At 39.9% G+C, this 19,565-nt stretch overlaps 2 protein-coding genes across 3 annotated transcripts in view; one reads left to right on the top strand and one right to left on the bottom strand.

Moving 5' to 3' along the window:
* Positions 1-19,565, top strand: part of dock2 (dedicator of cytokinesis 2) — a 110,048-nt gene that overhangs the window by 63,472 nt on the left and 27,011 nt on the right. The window lies entirely within an intron of this gene.
* LOC107837857 (flocculation protein FLO11-like) lies at positions 177-19,212 on the bottom strand. Of its 2 annotated transcripts, none has more exons than XM_016678471.1 (2): positions 15,645-19,212; positions 177-2,086 (listed from the first exon to the last, which is right to left on the bottom strand). In XM_016678471.1, exon 2 carries the CDS (start codon positions 1,747-1,749, stop codon positions 202-204), a length of 1,548 nt encoding a protein of 515 aa, XP_016533957.1. In that variant the 5' UTR covers positions 1,750-2,086; positions 15,645-19,212; the 3' UTR covers positions 177-201. The 2 variants fall into 2 exon arrangements, with proteins under 2 accessions (XP_016533957.1, XP_016533958.1); XM_016678472.1 differs by having other exon boundaries at positions 177-2,076.

Here is a 19,565-nt window from a genome sequence, read left to right as displayed (position 1 = left end):
CACTCTTGCAGTGAATTTCTTTCATTTTTTTCTTTTTCTCTATTATTGACTCCATCTTTCTTTTTACCCCTGTCTTTTTTATTGCCCGATCTTTATGCATTTTTGCCCTCTATTTCCTTTTGCTCTTCTTTTTAACCTTTTTTTTTAATTTTCCTTATCTCCCCCTTCTCCTTGCTGTGTATTTTTAAAGCCTCATTCCACTCACCCTTCGCTTAAAGCTTTGCTCTTCTCCAGGTCTTGAATCACATTGAGCAGCACCTTAATCTTCTCCTGATTGGACAGAAGGTTCTCTTCCACGTTTTGTAGCTGCCTCTCCAGCCCAGGTGGCACATTCACTGCCTGTCCATCTACAAGTCCCCCTGGTGCCCCATTACATTGTGCTTTCATGTGAGTCTTACAAGGCAGAGTGTTGTCGTCAAACGATTTGCTCTTCTGCTTTGTGTCCTTGAGTTTCGCACGATCCGTGGATTGCTTGGGTGACTTCGTGGCCTCTTCGTTTTTGGTGTGTGCTGCAGGTGTGGTCGGTTTAGAATGGGCCGCCATAGAAGAGTGTTTTGGTGGGAGTGGTGGGGTGCTGCTGGATTTTGAGTCACTGAGAGGTGAAGGCATTTGAGACTTAGAAATGTTGCAGACTGATTCATCAATTTTCTGGATTTGACCCTGATTGTGATTTTGTTTGTTTGTTGGATGAGGTCGGCTCGCCTCTGCGTTTTGTGTGAGTGCTGTCGTTCTGTCTGTGTTGGAGTGTGTGTGTGTTTCTGATGTTTGCGTGGCTGAGTCCTTATAACAGGTAAAGTCTGCTGAATGTGGCCTTGTCTGCAGCTTTGAGTCTTTTGTTTGGTTATGAGTATGTGCTGTGTGGTTGAACTGTGAACTGTGTGTTTTTGGCATGGTGTGGGACAGCTGGGGTATTTGAGAAGCCTTTCCTGATGTGGCCTGCAGTGGGTTGGCTCTGTCTGTGCTTTTGGAGCAAGACTGAGAACTCAGAGCAGCAGAGGCTTTTCTCGACTGGGCGGGGGCTACAGATGTTTTCCGTGGTGGATTAGGTAAAGTTTGACTTGCCGTTATTTGATTGACTGCTCTCCTGCGACATGCACCTGTGCACTGCGTAATCTGCGACCGTCTCCTCCCACACGTCACACAAAGACGTTGCGGCGAGGTTGCCATTGTCCGACAGGGCCGAGGTGTGGTGGTGGCGTGTGCAGCTGAACAAACACTTGCTGTCTTTAACACCGAACGGTGGCCTTCCCCTCGCAGAGATTGCACCCTTCTCTTTTCCTGGGTTGGCTCCTTGCTTTCTGTTGATTCACTGCAAACTCCTTCCACCAAATCTGAGGCTACGACACTCCCATTTATATACCGAGTTGTCCTTTTATCTTTTTTGTCCTTGGGGTTTGTTTGTATAGTCCTGATCTGGCAATAAACTCCACTGCCCGACCCTTGTGACCCCATGTCGTCCTGCGTAAGGCTGTTGATTTCGTTCTGAGACGTCTCTTTGGACACCGGCAGGCTCTTGCTGTCACTTCTGATAGCTCCTCCTGTGTCCGCTGCCAGTGCTTGTTCTGTCGCCATGGTGAGGGACTGATGCGTTGTGGTCTGTTGGCTGCCGTGTCGTTTGATAGAGGGTAGAGTCCGCAGTCTGGGAGATGTCTGCACCCCAATGCTGCAAAGTGGACCCCATCGCCCCCCAGCCAGAGGAACTCCCAGCGCAGGCACCGGATTAGTTGGATCTGCCACTCTCCTGCCCATGCTCCTCTGTAGGTTGGCTCAGCCCCCAGAGGAGCTGAAAGGGATGGAGGCAAGCGATGACATCAGCCAGCCTCTGCAAGGTTATATCCAACAGAAAGGAAAGACGTTCCAGCTTTTGTTTACCAAAATAAATCCGAGTGTTGCAGTGGCAGATGAAAAGAGCTCCGTATAGAAGTTGTTGACAGGAATTCAATATCCAATAAACTCTGGGGATTCTTTCATTATTGATCTCCTTCGAAGTTTAGTCAACTCTGAGTGGACATCTCTGTCAGGGTCTTTCTCACTTTCTGACCAATGGCCTGCAGGCGATGGCTTCTCTGGGCATTCCTGATTAGTTCTAAGCAGAAAAGAAAGAGAGAGAAAGGAAATAAATGAGCGAAATAAAAGAAAGGACAGAGGTAATAGAATGGTAAGACTGGCCAGAAGATATAGACATTAGGCACATTAAGCACCACATAAAAGCGTCATCTACGACCGAATGCTCCCACTGACCAGATCAATAGAAGTCTATCGGGTTCTTATAACCGAGGAGGAGGACTGCATTTACAGTTTTAAATTTTTACATTTAATTTGAGAAAACGTGTAGATTTTCTTGGAATACTTCAAAAGTTACAGTGGTTACAAACACGCTTGATTCCTTCATAAATCTGACAAACATTTTCCTGTAGATGCAGTCTTTTATCACATGGTGAGTCGTGTGCTACTTGCAATAATTGCAATAATTTCTAATCCATATCAAATATGGATTAGAAAATAAGAGACTCACAATCATCCCCTGCCTGTGTTCCTGTCCATGTAAATTTATTTGTGTGTTTTGGTGTTCATGACCTAATGGGAATAAGTGAGTATGAGTATGTTTTTCTTAATCCTTGTTTTATCAATTATTAGTTAAATTATAAAGATTAAAATAAATAGGGAATAGAGCTTCAATATTTATTTTTATGGCTGAAGTTGTACCTTAAAATATTTATGTGGTGTTTATGGGGAAAAAAAAGGGTAATCTGGAATAGTCAAGGATAGGGAACTGTCTGTTTAGGAACCCCCAAAATGTGTTGTTATGATAGAGTTGACTGGGTTTCAGTCTTATATAGGTTTCCTTTGCCTTTCTGATACGAGTAAAACAAAGGATTGAGAGAAAATTAATTTATCTTTAGAGTAGTCAGTACTTACAGCAGCATAACACCCACTGAGGTATAGATTAAAGTCACCATAACCATCAGCTGGAGTTCATAAGCAGTGGTCAATGTTTCTGGATCCTCTTTTTCACAATAGTGTGGTCAGTTTAAATCCCAAATGTTTTTTTTTTTTTACTTTGTTCAGGCCGAAAAAAGCAAACATTAGATATCCAAACTATATTTGTGTTTGTGTTCAGCAACCTTCCATCCTTTCATCCATTATCTATACCTGCTCATCCCCTCTGGGTCGTAGGACAGCTGGTCCCTATCCCACAGTCACATAGGTGCCAGTAGAACATTCAAACTCCATACAGAAAGTCGCCAGGCCAGGGTTTGAACCCAGGACCTCTTTTGCTACAAGGCAACAGTGTAGCCAATTGGCCAGCTATGCAGGAAGATTGATTATTTAAAAACTGCATTTAGGGAGCTAACAATATGAATTATTGCAGATTTCAGAAAGGTAACTCAGATTTGTGTGGGGCCACATTGCATAACAGAACTGGATAAAATATATTAGCTTTCTTACCATAAACTAATTGAGAAAACAAATGGAGGTCATTTGACTGTCCATATTGAATTGGTTCTGTATTTAAGAGCATTGGATAGTGATTGAAACCTAATTGTTTCGGGAGCTTTCATTTTGGTTAATTGAATCATGGTGTTAGACAAATTTAGCTCTTAGTATAATTGGCAATTTAGAACATCAGTTTTCTGACTCTGTATAAAATAAAATCCTTATTACATTCAAGATGTATTCAAATTTATGATAGAAAACAAATCCCGTGTTGTGCGTCTCCTCGGATCATTACATATCGAACATTGACAACAATTGTAATTTTTAGGGAAAAAAAATCATTAAAGAATGAAAGAGTACTAACATTTTTTTATTATTATTACATAGAATCTTGATTATTTATTTTCTGATAACCAAAATAGCCACATTAGCATTAGGGTCACTAGGACTGAGCATACTTTCAGAACATTTACTTAAATGTTCTGAAAGTCTATGTTTGCCAAGAAAATGAGGATTCAAGAAGGATCTTTTGCACAGCACCTGGCACTATGCACACATTTGTAAAAGACAAGAAAGGAGATCAACCGAGAGAGAGAGAAATAATACCAGACAAGATGTTGTTGAGTCAGAAGTTGTAAAAGGACTTTCTTAGTTCAGGAAAAATATTCTCTTTTTGAGAAGATTGCTCTTGAAGAGGAGCTACATAGAGGCCTAAATATTTAGTTTGTAACTATTTAACTTGTTAAATAAATATTAAGTTTGGAATTGTTACATTTATAAATGTATGGTTGACATGGTAAAGATGTCACTTTGGAAAGTGAACTCTCTCTCTTTTTTTTTTCTCTTGTGAAAGGCTAAATTACCCACATTACTTGCTAAATAACCCAAGTCATTCCAGTTAATTTTTGACTGTAACAGCAAACCATAGTTATCCAAATTGTCTGGCTTTTAGTACTTTTGAGATGTTTTTTCCACCAAGGGTAATCTTTTCATGAAGACAAGAGTTGCTTTGGCACATTATGATTTAATAATGATATGCAGAAGAGATTCGTTGATTCCTCCTTAAACTGGGGAGCTGTGTTGTTAGAGGAAATGGAAAATTAATAGCTGCTATATTATTAGTTTAATCGAAGTGCTGGAAGATAAAGTAATAAAAACACATCAATTGCATTTCCCAAAATTATGAGCACAACTTTAAGAGTTTGAGAAGAACAGAAGGATCAGTTGAGATGAAGAGTGGTGGGAACAGACAGATGGAAACATATGATGAGAGCTAAAGAAGAAAAGGGACTCAGATGTATTACATTTTGTCCAACTTCAAAAGCAACGATCTCAGAAGCAGAAACTTAGAGGCATTGTTTGGTTATTTATATATTAACCTCCCTCAAACATTATTGTAAAGTTGAAGGAGAGCTCAAACTGCTTATTTGTTTGGAGTCATTTGAAATTCAACCTTGCAAATCTGTGCTGCGGCGTCTTAGTCTTACTGTAGATAACTTGAACAGGATGCAATATTTGTGTGAATGTTTATGGATTTCTGGGTTCGACCATCAGTGTTTCAGTATCCCAACAATATCTCAAACAGGCAATGTTTGATGTTAAAATTTGCCGGCGCACCCTGCGAAATAAGAAAATAGCTTGTTTTATGCAACAGTGGGAAACATTGCAGCAGAGATGCTCAGGTTACAGAGCTCATAAGGAAGCAGTGTATTATTTTAAAACCTAAGACAGAAATTGATGCTTGGCGGTGTTACATTTTTAAAATAATGAAAGTGGCATGGACATTATCTAATTATGCATATATTAATAGATGTAAATCTGCTTAAGTTTTGCAATAAGGTTAAGAAATCTCTGTCAAAATATGTTTTTTACATATCATAGTGGGGTTTTTTTACATTTTGTTCAATTAAAGTCAAAAGTATAAAAACAGATTGAGGATTTCAGTTATTAAAAAGTTAGTAAAATAATAAAACCTTATACAATCACTCAGAAAAAAAGCACACAAAAAAAAGCAAAAAAAAAAAACACACCTGGAAACCGGGTCATTCATTTTAAATATTTACAATACAAACATTGTCGTAAGGGGAGCACAAATAACCTCAGGAAGTTTTTGAGGTCTTTCAGTCAACAGTAATTACAAATATTTTTTGATTAATTGACATCACCTAACTCTCTGACTGCAACGAGATACTCTAATTGTTCTTATGTATTCAGAATCAGAGCCGTGCACGCATCCTTCCATACCAACGCCTCGTCGTGATTTCTAGAGACTCATTTGAAAGCCTGGTGTCTCCATGCTGTTGAACAGAATGACAATAGGCACTTTATTTTCCTTTTTTTTGGTGGGGTGGGGGGGTGTGTGTGTGACACCTGTTGTGTGATTTTGTTTTTTTTTTCGAGTGTGGTGTTTTATATTTTAACTGTGTTTTTATACTTTTTTTTGTGTGTTTTTGTGTCCCGGGGGGGGGGCGAGGGGGCAGCACCACAAAACAGGGAGCAGTGTCTGCATCACTCTGCATCCCGTACCTGCAGATTTTCAAGAGTAGGACTAGCTGCATGTCACATTGTGGTCAATGATTCATCATGTCTTCCATAAAACTGTCTGAAAGTAGTGCTTCGAGATTCTCTATAGCAGATTAAAGCAAATCAACGTGATCCCTCTCTAATAATAGACAGTACATCACTGTAGAGTCTTAAAAAGCTTAAAAAGGTGCACAAGCCAAGTTTTTTTGTGATGTACAAAAAGACCAGTGCTGTTCGTATGAAATCGGCCTCCCTGACCAATTTCTGTTTATTTTCATCAATTTTAGAGAATTTTTTAAGAGTTCTATATTTCTAATACTAATTTGTTTTCTCTGATAACTTTGTACAATCATGTCATCTTCATTTTCTTGTAACCTCACTACAAATTATGGCTTAAGCTAAAGACTTATTGCAGGTTATTCAAATTCACCATAATTGATATTATATGTGTAAACAGACAATCTAATTTAACCAAAAGCATTAGTTTCATCACTACATGTTCAGAATTTCTTTTTTATAATTTTTTAATTTTTTTGCCTATTTTCCCCGTAACAGACTTGTTGAAGTTATGGTTTGATTGTACAGGGCCACAATGAAGGTGAGAACCTTTAAAACAATCGCTTTTGAGATCTACTGTATTAAGATTTGTTTTGTTATTTGTTTACTCAGCAATCCAAAACTGCTGGGTGGATGAGATGAGGGCTGAGATGTGATGCTTGCCAGTAACAATTTGCAAATGATATTTATCCAGCGGGGAAAAAAGACGATGATTGCTAACAGAAGAAGGCTTTGTGTACGTACTTGAGAGAAAAAGGATAGGTGTGTTAAAACGTAGCTACAAGTTTGTGTTTCATCTTGATTATGTGAATGGGTAACAGTTTTGTAAGACTTAGCTTAACTCAGTCGAATGCAATTTCTTCGCTCCTTTTTTTCGTTGCTTCAGCAGTTTCACAGGAGAGTGGAGCTCTTTCTCCCGCAAAGTTTCACCTCCCTTTTCTCTGTCTCTGTTTTCAGCCAGAGCGTGTGCGTGTGTGTGTGTGTGTGTGTGTGTGTGTGCGTGTCTCAAGTCTCACTCTTCACCTCTGACCCGAGGGCTGTCAGGCAGAAAGAGACACCATGTCCTCAGAAATCAGTGTTCACTCCTCTGTCATTCTCCGCCTTTCTACCTGCGACTCCTTTAAGTCCCATTAGATAACCCCCGATCCTCCTGTCACTCTTTCATCATTACCTGTGTTTGTTGTCACACTTTTCCCACACAACAGCCACCTCTTCCATTTCTGTCATGCTGTCTCTAATATGCTGTTTTTTCTCTATCGCCTCCCTCCGTCTCTATATTTAATCTTAGTCTCTCGCCCACACTGCACCTCGTGCTGTGCTAAATGAACAGGGAGGAGAAGGGGAGGAAACACTGTCAGCTGTAGGATGAAGGTGGGCTACGGGGAGGTGAACGAGGGGAGCGAAAGGAGCTGAAAGGCGGTGGAAGGATTACAGATGAAGAGCAGTCACAAACTAGGTAAACTGGATGTGCCATCCTGCATTTAACCTTGTCAAACAAAGACAAGGACCTGCCTGTTTTACTAGTGTGTTCTAATCCATGAGACTTGGCTAGCATTAAATAATACAGAGAAATTACCAGATAATAGAGATGCACAAAGGGAAAAATTATAAAAGAGAGAGGGAAAGAAAGACCCAAGATGTGCTGGCCAGAAATCAATACACACCGCAAGTATGTTTGAGCATCTGTTTCCTTCCATGCAGAATCACTCAGCCTTTAAACGCCGCAGGGAGCATCTTGACAGTGCGCTGCTTTTTATGACATCGCTTTGCAAACACAATGAGTTTAATTTACCAGTTGGTGGCTTTGCATTTTTAAAGAACTGTCTACAAAACGGCCTGTGTAAGCGAGGCCCCGTGGTCTTCGAGCGCGCGTGTGTGTGTGTGTGTGTGTGTGTGCGTGCGTGCGTGTGTGTGTGAGCGCGCACCTACATCTTTGCGGCGGCAACAGAGCGGTGAATGCTCCAGCGAGTCGAGTCCCCCTGTCATTTCAAGGTGAGCCTCATTTTTCAGCGGCCGATTGACAGGCTTTCGGCGCGTGCGTTTGTGTGTTACGGTAACTGAGATTTTGCTTTGCTGCTCTGTGATCACACCGCTTCTCCCAGTAACTATCTCTCACCCACTTGCCGCCAGAACAGAACAAACACAGCAAGATATTGGCCCTTTGAGACACGGTGCATGCTGCAGTTTGGGTTGCGCAGTCAATTTTTCCCCTTTATCTGGGTCGCAATTGAAAGCAACAGGGGAACATAACAGACACAGGCAAATTTGATAAAGGTCTGTTAAGTGGCAAAAAAAAAAAAAAAAAATTATTGGCAGCAGAACCTTGCACTGAATTATCCAGAGAAATCCAACATTTAATTTGAGTCAGTGTGTTTATTCAGTGTGGAGGGAAAAATAAATGGATTTTAGCAACGCTTGCAATGCCAAACATATTGTTGTCCCTGCTGTTAATGCATTATGTTACTCTGGTTGTCAGTAGGATGGGATTTACTATTCTCCTTTAGCAGCACATGCAGTTGGAGCATTCAGACAAATAGATCTGTGTCTATTTTTCTTTATACCATCATAGTAAATTGTCTAGAATCCCGAATTTGAATCTGGTCTTCTGTTCTCCTTTCCACTCCCCCTACTGGGGTTTTTATAGGATCTATAAAAACCCCAGTAGGTAGTTGGGGATTAAAATGGCCATTTGAGAAGTTTGGTTTCGTGTCTGGTGACCCATATGTATTAATTAGGCCATGTCTTTTGGGACATTGTTTTATTCAAAGACACCAATATTTTTGCTGAAACATACCTTAACGGAGAGGAGGCTCTGATCAATTGTCAAACCTTGGCTTGAATAGGAGAAAAGGCTGTGGCAGCGTGGGGCAGTGATGTTCACCTTTTGGAAATTCAAAGATCCACAAGCCTTTTGTGGGTCTGAATAAGGCTTGCGGCCATGATCCTGTCCTCAGTTTGGTGTCCTGAAATCTAAAATGTGTCCTTTTCTCAACTGACATTTACATAGCAGCCAATCCAGTAGGGCCATTCATTTTCCTTGCTGCTGATTGGCTGTACCCCCAAGAGCAGAGAAAAAGAAGACTGTAGATGTTAGGTCCTGTGTGAGGGCTAAGATGGTTCCACTGTGCAAATTGATGCATATTGAGGTGATACAAGCCACATTAGGTATTTGAACTATGAAAATAGGCAGTAATAGGCATTTGAGCCTCAAGTTGCAGATTTTAGCTATCTGCGCCCGACTGTGGTTCCTCAACCCAGTAGACACTTGTCTGCTGTATGACATAATCATAGTACCAAAAGGCATCATGCGTTCCTAGTTAGTTGGAAAGTAAACTTCTTTTTGTCTAGTTGTCCAGGGAATCGCAAGTCAGTTTGACTTTTTAAAAATATATTTTCAAAGAAGCTTGACGTGAAGAGTTGCTCCACAGTAATTATAATTTGGAAACTGGTTAGAAGGTAATCAGCAACTCAAACATGCCTCAACGACGTGAATCCAAATCCAGTCACTCTTTGGCATCACAACCTGCCTTTAAAACATGTCCAACTATCTTGGGAGGATGCTCCAAGCTCCCTGGGATGTCGCGACACTTCTTCAGACTGTCTTAATGCAATCTCTCGCTGAGTCAATGATGCTGAGATCAGAGCCCAGCGGGAGGTTCATCACTTGTAGCAGGACTTCAGGTTCAATTCTTGACTTCAGGGTGTTGTGAGAAAAATCTGTTACAGCAAGTGATGATGGAGCCATTTCTCAACAAGCTAAACATGTCTTCAGCTTGTTCTAACAAGCACAAGGAACAAACTACAGTACTGAGAAAAATATTTATATCTCTACAGATTTCTTTAGTATTTTATTTTATTTTTTTATGATTGCACTAATTGTGGGATAAAATGACAAACACATGTTGACGGGCAAAGTCACAGTCACTGAATCACGTTGAGAGTTATTATCTGTATATGAAGACACAGTGATATGGTGGCAAACGTTTCCAGGAATGGTTAGCCAATCAGAGTTACTCTGAGCATATAAATGGCTCATTAAGAAGGTAACAGAAGAACCGGTACAAAATCTAAAGCTCTACTGGCCTTGACGCTTTAAATAAGTGAGTGTGTAAAAATCTATGGATAAATTCTAGATTAAGAACAAAAAATGTTTTTGTTGCTGTTGATTGTTGTTTAGTATTTTATTAGCAAAATCGGTGTTTTAATTGAAAACGTTGCTTATTCTGCCGATTTACAGACCCTGCAATTAACACAATTGACAATTTTAATCGAGTCCCAACAGGAAAACTAAATGTATATGGGAAAGATAAGGGTGTGACTGAAAAGATAAGGATGCATAACAAAAAAATAAAAAATAAATAAAAATCTTATCCAGCAAAAATAACTTATTCAGGATTTTAGAACAACAGTATTATGACAACAGTCAAACATGGTGGCGGTAGTGGGATGGTCTGGGACTGCTTTGATGCGTCTGGGTTGGATAATTAGCCATAATTGATTGAGCCATGGATTTTATTCTCTGTCAGAAAAACGCAAAGCAAAATATGCGGCCATCCATCAAGGTCCCTGAGTTAAACTGTCTTGTGCAGGACGATGCTAATCAAAAGCACACCAGTAAGTCCCCCACTAAAAACAGAAAGAAGTGAATGGCTTGATGAATGTCTGGACTTGTATCCAATTGAGATTCTGCGTAATGACCTTAAACTTGCCTTTCATGCTCGGAAACCCTGCAGTGGGGCATAAAAAGCACAAACGCTATTAGAAAATGGTGCCAAAGTTCCCTCGCAGAGTGTGAATGACTCATTGCCGGATATTGCAAATAGTTCATGGCAGGTTTAGCTGCCAATGGTGGCACAAGGAGGGTCTAGATTTGGTGGGCAATTACTTCTTCACACAGAGCCAGGTTGATTTGAGCTTTTATTCCGCCCCTGAATAGATGAAAACGTGATTTAAAAATCTGTGTTTTGTATTTACTCTGGTTCTGATGCTGTCCGCTCGTGTCTTAGTGTTCATAAATAACGAGCATCGCTCCTGCAACGAACCCCCGGCTCGGCCACAGGTTCGTGTGCAACGTTGCAGATGTAAAGCATGTACATGCTCTCGATCCTGGATCGCTGCTTGCTTCTCTTGCTGTAATCGGCTGCTGATCTCGTCTGTTTTTAAGTGTTACGCTGTGGCATTTTGTTTTGCCTCGCAGAAGCACAAATCCGGTGACGGTCTTTGAAAAGAAAAAGGAAACCGGCTCAGCCGTTTCTGCAGCTGGTTTCTTATCCATTTTAATTGCGTCCAGCTGTATTGTGTAGTGACAGTGCACTTTAATCAGCATTTTAAGTGAAGAGCCAGATGCCATAGAAAGGTTAATGTTCATATCACAAGAGCCGGCTGTCTCTGTGAAGCACAGATAGTAAAATATGCAAGCGTCTCTCTCTAAGACTCTTATAGTCCAACATGCAACGTAAGAAGTTAATGAGTGTTCAGAGACTCAGGTCCTCTAATCCTATTTGTCTAACAAATACGTGAATGAGTGTACGTACCATTGCCCCCCTTATGTCTGTGTGGTAATTTCCACAGTAAAATGATAAACTTTCTGTGTGCATGGGGGGTTTGACATGATTTTTTTTTTGGTGGTTGTTTGTTCTACTGGCCAATTAAAAAGTAAAATGTATTTTTTTCTTTGAGAAAACCTCTGATTAGAACAAACAGTCCAGTTGGGCGTCCTTCTAAAGATCTTGTGTATGTATTTATATTTAGCAGCATCCATAAAATAAAATAAATTAATTAATTTAAAAAAAAACGGAAAGACATATTGAGAGGGACTGCTGCTTGTTTTTCATATTCGCATCTGCTCGGAAATTATATAGTGGCGAGAAATTACTGGAAAAGAATAATTTCCAAAATGTTGCATATCTGACATGATAAATAACTCGTCTGTAGTCATCGAGTCCAATGTTCCAGCACAGGTCAAAGGTTAATGCTGCAATATGCTAATTCTATAATGATGCACAAACAAACTCATTATCATCAGTTTTATAACAGATTCAGAGCCTTGTTTAGCCGCCTTTTATGAGATGGAATTACGAATAGAATCGCTTGAAGAGCAATGCGCTGTTTCAATTGAAAAACCCTCAGACACTCCCGACAACAAATAAAAAGAGCATTTAGAAAAATAGACCAATATTGGCAAATCCATCTAGTGGTCTGATTCATTTGTTTTGTTGCTGGCTGGAGGAATTTATGTGTCGTGTTGGTTGAGCAGCAGAGCAGAGAAACAAACAAAAAGCTGAATATTTATGAGCTATTTCCAACCAAACATCCAACAATGAGAGATGAGCTTGATACAGCGAAGAAACCGTTCCGGTGAGGTAATACGGGGAAACAGAATGTCCGACTTAAGGTGCACAACCAAATCACTCCCATATCAGTGGTTAGTCAGATGTGATGAGTTGTTGTTTTTTTGTTTTTTTATAAACCGTACTTTTATTATTTCATCTGTTTCATCTCAACTCTGAATATTTTCACCTGCTTTTCTCCTGTTTTGTTCTCTAAGTGCTTTTCATCCTTCTCGTTTTTATGCTTTTGTAGCTTTGACAACTCTTGAAAATAAAACTTCTCTTAAACATTTCATCAGAAGTCTGTACCAGAGAAAAAGCTGCACAGAAACAGATTATCAGCAAATTCTAGGATTCTTTTTTCTTTGTGCAGTCTAGAAAGTGACTAAAACCAGTAACACTTGATTTATTACCTTCTCTTATGCATCTATGGTGACCTCACCAGCATCTCCCCCTCATCCTTATCTCCCTGCCCTCCTGACTTCCCAGCCCTTCTCTCTTTTTTCCCCTGCATCTCATCTGTGTCTCGTCACTTTATCACAGTCTTTCTGGCTAACAGAGCGGTTAAAGTTCTGGCAACACACACAAACCACACGCACTCACACACACTCACACACACTCACAATGGCACAGTTTTCTTTTTATTCATCCACCTTGTCTCCCTGTCAGTCCTCCTTTAACCTCCATTTGCTCTTTCTCTCCATCATCCGTCACTCTCTGGAGAGAAGCAACGGACTGAAAGCAAATTCAGGCTTAATGTCGTCACCTACTGATGAGGTTTGTCAGGTGTGATTTGCATTAAACTATCCAGATTTAAATTTCCCATTCAAACTGTTCTCTGTTATGTTTGGCGGTGTTTTATTAATAGACGGGTAGTTAACCTCTCATTTATAATTAGAAAATATATCATTTAACTTCAGTAACATCAGAAGTGTAATAATATTGAATGCTATTGACGTAAAACAAGCAAAAAAAAAAAATGTGATGGGGAAACAAACCTTTTGATATTTAAAAGCTTTAATTATCCTTTTATCACTTATTTATTTTACTTTTAGATTATTTTTTACCGTTATTGGAATATTCCCATTATCGGAGCAGAATTATCATTTTTGTTTATTTCATTTGAACTCCTCTAATCAATAATCAGCAGCTCAAGTCTATAAAAAACTTCTCTCTCTCTCTTTTTTTTTTTTTTGGTTATCATTTTGTTAATTACATCTCATCTCAAACCCCCCCAAAAAAAATTTTCTGGTCTATGAACTTATCAAACAACAATTCACTTTTTTAAATTCAACAAAAAAAAAAATCACTTGAGGATATTTTTTATCTTTTATTTTTATTTATTTTTTTGCTCAATTTAAGAATATTACCACCATTCATTAGTTTTATTCCTTGACATGTTGCAGCCCTTTGAGTCGAAAATCAATGTCGGTCAAAATAAGAATCAGCAAGTTGCACCAAAACAAAAAAACAAAACAAAAAAAAAAAACAGATTTCGGCCTAAAAAAAAATCAGATTGGGCTTGAGAACATGTTTGGTGCAACTGAACATTTTAAGAGAGACTCTGTCGGAAAATAGGAAGATTACAGCAACAGTCAGCATCAAAAGTCTCATTAGAAATTAAATGGACAAAATCAAGGAAATGTTCAGATAAAAATGCGTGTCCTCTGGGCAAAACTGCAAGCAGAGCCCACATTGACAGCAGAAGAGCTTATAATTTTCTCCACTGGCATTGGTGTGCTGCAGCACCATTAAACTGTGCTGGAGCAATGAACAAACAGCAGATGTTTGTACATGGAAGAGTAAAACTCGCCTCAATAAAGAGTCCAACATCGGTTTTGCTCAAAAATAAAAAAAAAGATTCTGAGGGAGTGTTCATGTTGAAGACGTGAAAGTGAATTTGGAACTGAGCGTTTTGCAGCAATCAACAAATAACTCTGGAGAGAAAAAAAAAAAAAGAGAGAATTTGATCCAAAAGCAAAACAACTTTGACAGCTCTCGAGTATTAGGGAAAGTACTTCTCTTAGGGGTTTTGCAGAAGCGCTCGTCAGAGGAAACGCTGCACAGATAAACAGATTATCAGCAAATTCTGGATTTGCACATCATGCAGTTAGTCAGGAAATTTAGAACAATCGAAAGAAAGCGAAGGAATCTGTCACTTTTCAGTTTCACACGCTGTTGGTACAAGTCTAGTAAATCTTGCCCTGTAATGTTTTAGCTCATACTGTGTCCAGAGCTGTATTTTAAACTGAGAAGGTTGCAGACATTTTAGGGTCACAGGTCATATATCCAGACTGCCTCTGCAGTACATTCGTGTGTTAACTCATAATGTACTCATCGTCCTGTTTAAATCATTTGAGCGTGCATTTACCTTGGGTTGACCTAACACCAACAGTAGCTGCTAAGTGCTCCAACCATAACTTGAACATTAGAATTCACTTACTTACATTAGTAGGACACAAGAAAGGAAGACACGTTGCTGTGACGCGGCCACATTAACCGGATTTATGTCTCCAAAGTCAAAGGCTTACCTTGGCTGCACACATCGCAGACACATTAGAGTTCACGAGTGATTTTAAAGCTACACCTGCTGCCCTGACGACCAGCTCAGTGGCTTTCAATAACAATTAGGAGAAACACACACACACACACACACTTCCACACATGAAGGTTTAGAATCCTCAATGAAAGCTAAAAGAAACATCGTTAATATTGTAGAATAGAACATGCAAAAAATAAGCACCCGCTGAGCGTACCAACACACACACACACACACACACACACACACACACACACACACACTGTATGCAAACGGAAACCGATGCAGTCATATGCATCACATCCTGCTGTTTCAGATGGATGTGATTTCATTCCCACATACTTACAGTGAAGCTCAGTGTTGATGTCATCACATAACCTTCTTAATGAAAACACACAAATGCACATCTTAAACTCAACATTCAGGTTTTGTAAGCATAAATAGACCAATAAAACTATAAAACTTAAACAGACACAAGTCAGACAATGTTTTCTGCTATTTAGTTGTACAGTGCAGATTTTTTTTTTCCTACTGTTGCAGCTGCTTCCCAGTTCCCTCCATTCAAATATCCAGCCAGCGTCTTTAATCTTAAATGAAGTGCTCTGAAACGGGGGGAATATTCCTGAGAGGGTCAATACAGTCCTGGATATAAAAGTACCTTGTAAGCTTTTATGCCGTCTCTCCTCTATACACACTCCACTCCACACTCAGTAATATTCTCTAACAGCTTTCTTTGCTCTTGTTTCAGAGTCACTTACCGTTTCTTGTGCTCCTCCTTGGTCAGCATGCTTTTCCTCCCTCCTTCTTGGTGCGTCTCTCTTGTAGCTGGTAGTCCTTTAGTCCTCGCCAGCGCTCTCTCCTCTCCTCTCCTGACTCTTTACCGCTCTCTATCTCTCCCCGTCTCATTCTGACGCTGCTGATCCTCGTGGAGCCCAGTGATTCTCTCCCTCCCTCCCTCTCTCTCTCTCTTCATCTCTACCTCCCTCTCCTTCTTCCTCTCCTTAATCGATTTCTATCTCTGCTTCTACCTACTGCAATTTTCTCATTAACTCTTGCGTATATCTGTTTTGTTTGTTTTTTCCTTAAATCCTGTCGCTCTGTTATTAGAACCCCTTCTTTGACTCAATCTTTTTCCATGGTATTCCCTTTTAGAGGCTTATCCCAGTGGAATGCTGTAGTTCTGGTGTAGTTCACTACATCAACCGTGGCACGAGAATGGACCCAGTTAAACTTTGGCAGCACAGAAGTGTCTGCTCCTGGGAGTCGAGCCAGGACACACACACACACACACGCACACACACACGCACGCACGCGCACGCACGCACACATGCATACACTGAAATGTGCACTGTTGCTTGGGTCACTTGCTTTTCTGGCTGAACAGTCTACTACTGCTCACTTAGTGACTTACGTTCACCGATACGTTCTCTAAAGCTCTCTAGCCTCGTTTTTGCCCCATTTCTACCTCTTATCTCCATCCGGTTCTCCTCTTTTATCTTTGTTCCTTACGCACACCTAATTCTCTGCCTTCGCCTTTCCTGCCACTCATCCTGCTTTGATCTGATCGTGTGTCTGTGCCAACATTCGTTCCTGCTGCGGATGACATCACTTTCTTCTGACAGTAAAAAAAAAAAAAAAAAAAGATGGTAAAAGTAAACACCGCGTCAGCCTGAAATTATGCGTAATGATGATTACTTTGTCTTCTCAGTGTGGCAGAAACTCTCTGATTGCTAATTAATTTTCTCGTTTGTCTTGCATCGTAAAAGACTGAATTATGAAATAGATCTTTAGTTGTTTTTTTTTTCATTAAAATTTCAAACATACTTTGAACGCATTTTTCTGAATGTCGAGGTTTCTTGCAAAACTACTCGTATCCCTTCAACTTTGTCTGCATTTTCTTACCCTTATCACACACACCCAATAATTTACTGAAAACTCAGAATTAAATCCAGCGAAACCAGCTGCCTTCAGAACTCATTTAATTAGTTAATATGGTCAATGTGTTTGTAGTTTAGGAAATTAACGGCTGCTCTGTGAACACCATGAAGGTTTGTTAGAGAACATGAGAGAGTAAACGGCATCAGTGAACCCGCCAGACAAGTCAGGGATAAAGAAGCAGAGAAGTTTGAAAAAAGCTTGGGCTATGAGGCAATCGGACCATTCATCTGAGAAACAAAGAAGCTGTCAGTATCTCTGCAGGAGCTGCAGCTTTGGGGAGAGAACGTGTTCACAGCACCACCCCACAAAATCTGATTTTGAATGGAAGAGTGGCAGGACTGTTAAATTTGTAAAAGAGAATAACGAGAAGTCACTTCTGTGGTTTACTGCAAAAAAAATGCAAAAGATAAGATCCCCCCCAACAGACAATGAAAGCACAGTGGTGGCAGCATCATGCCTTGGTTTGCTTTTTAAAAACAGTAGCATGGTGGATGAAAATGTGACCCAGACTGGTCACTTAGAGCAGCGCCACAGCCCTTCATGTACAGCCAGCGCTGACCTAAATCTGATTAGAAAAAATAATCATATGCAAGACTACACGACTCATCTTCACAGATGCTCTTCATCCAGTCGAAATAAAAATGTGTCACATTTTTCAGATTTTGTATTTGACAGAACCTTGAAAAACATGATTTGTGTTCCAGTTCAGTGACAAATTCCCTTTGTCCCGATCTAGCCGCATAAATTCCCAACAAAAATGTGACAAAACCCTAAAAGAATTTCAAGAAGCACGAGTGTCTTCAAAGACGAGCCAGCTGAAGTTGTGTCAGTCCCTAAATGTATTTGTGCATTAATGTTTCTAGACTTCCCCCAACATCCTGAGTGAGATTTCAGTTACTATTCACCGAGTGTTTCTCTGATGCAGCATCCTCATGAGTGTCCCCGGCGAAACCCCCCTCCCTTATCTGAAAATAACCAGTGATATATGCGCCACGGCAAAGTGGTTGACTCACCTTGTGTTGTGTTTCGCTTGACCTCTAGTGAGAGAGAGAACAGCTCCTGTACGCGCGCTTGTACCGATGTAAATGGGGTTGTGCACACACATGCAGGCTGAAGCGGCAAGAGGGGTCTGATGCGAGTGATAGCTGTGTTAGAGCATGGTCACAGCTATTTGATTCTGGAGTGCAGGATGAGAGGAGAAGGATGTCATTGTCAAAGAGAGAGACGGAGAAGGGAGGAGAAGGAGCGCGCTGTGTAGGCAGGAGAAAGAGAAAAATCTCCGTATTTTAGCTTGCAAATATCTCATTCGATCCCATTTTTCTAGTCCTCCTGCCCTCTCATCTGCACACTTTTATTCCGTTCTCCTTGAACTCCCTCCTTTCCTAGTTTTTCTCTCTCCTATTAGTATCACCTGAATTTGTCTCCTTGCTCTTGACTTGAGGGGGGGAAAAGAAAAAAAAAAAAAAATGAGGACACATTGATCTGTTTCCTTACCAGACCGCTATGTTCACGTTCATGCTCCAAATGCAAAGAGACCCCCCTAAATCTTTGTCTCAGACAAATACTCACTGCAGCTCTAATTAAACCACCTGACAATCCATCTCTACCTCTAGGCCCCCTTAGCTTTATATCTCACCCTCTGGGTCTGGGGAAACATGCAGGCTCATGTGTGTTTGTGTGTAATAGAGCGAAGTCAAAGACGAGTTTGTGTCTGGAGCGGTGCCGCAGGCTCCCAGCAAGGCTTTTTTATTTTTTAGGTGTTCTGTTTAAAAATAAAAAAATAAAAATATTGGAAAATCACAGTTGTGAGCCATGTAATGATTTCCCACCTGGGAGGAAGCTTCAAATGGAGCAATAAAGGATGGAAGATGGAAAGAAAAGAGGAAAAGGTAGAAAGGAGACACAATTCAAACCTAATCTTTCTGCTTGTTAAACCTAGTCATAGTTACGATGTTTCGATGTGTTATTTTAATGCTTACTTTACTGGCTCCTGTATTCAGGTTTTAGCTGTGTGATGACATCCTGTCTTTTTTTTTAAAAAAGTTTAAATGCTTCATACGCAATGTGAAAATCACCTCCCTTTTCAACACTGGTAGGGATCGTGCTGGTCCATGTGACACACATTTCTTTGGGTTATAAACTCTTCCTGCTTAGTTTTAAATTGCATTAATTGTGATTTAATACCACCCCCCTCCCCGAGTATCTCTAGGGGATGCTTAATGTGTACAATTAAACTTTGGCAAATTAAATTAAAATAAATCCAGGAGGAAGATTGCCTTTACTCATAAATTTCAAATGTAAGTTGTGCATAAATTGGTCAGGGTGAGGGAGAGAGGGTTTATACCATACCATACCAACTTTATTTATAAAGCACTTTAAAACAACCACAGCTGATACAAAGTGCTGCACATCAAAACACAACATAACAATAAAATAAAAAATTAAAAACTTACAGTTTAAAAACAAAAAGATACAATTTAAAACTAGATCTTGCTGGAGTTGAAAGCCAAAATAAAATAGATGGGTTTTAAGACGAACTTTAAAAGTATTTTATGTAGAAAAGTTGCAACAACTCAAATATGGGTGCATATTTCTGCACACTTTTAAACACATAGCTTCTAGACAGACAAAAAACTCTGTTCTCACTACCAGAACCTGATATTGAATTAATGTCGCTGTAAAAGTAAAATATAAATTGAATTGTGTATTCTGAGAAAATACCCATGTATATTTAATGAGCC

This window comes from Poecilia formosa, unplaced genomic scaffold (assembly GCF_000485575.1).
Source record: "Poecilia formosa unplaced genomic scaffold, Poecilia_formosa-5.1.2 Scaffold183, whole genome shotgun sequence".
Lineage (NCBI taxonomy): Eukaryota > Metazoa > Chordata > Actinopteri > Cyprinodontiformes > Poeciliidae > Poecilia > Poecilia formosa.
The sequence above is the reverse complement of the archived record's forward strand: the minus strand, read 5'-3'. Positions and strand labels throughout refer to the sequence as shown.

Excerpts from the sequence above, each read along its gene's own strand:
- LOC107837857 (XM_016678471.1), bottom strand. The coding sequence starts at position 1,749 with ATGGGCAGGAGAGTGGCAGATCCAACTAATCCGGTGCCTGCGCTGGGA.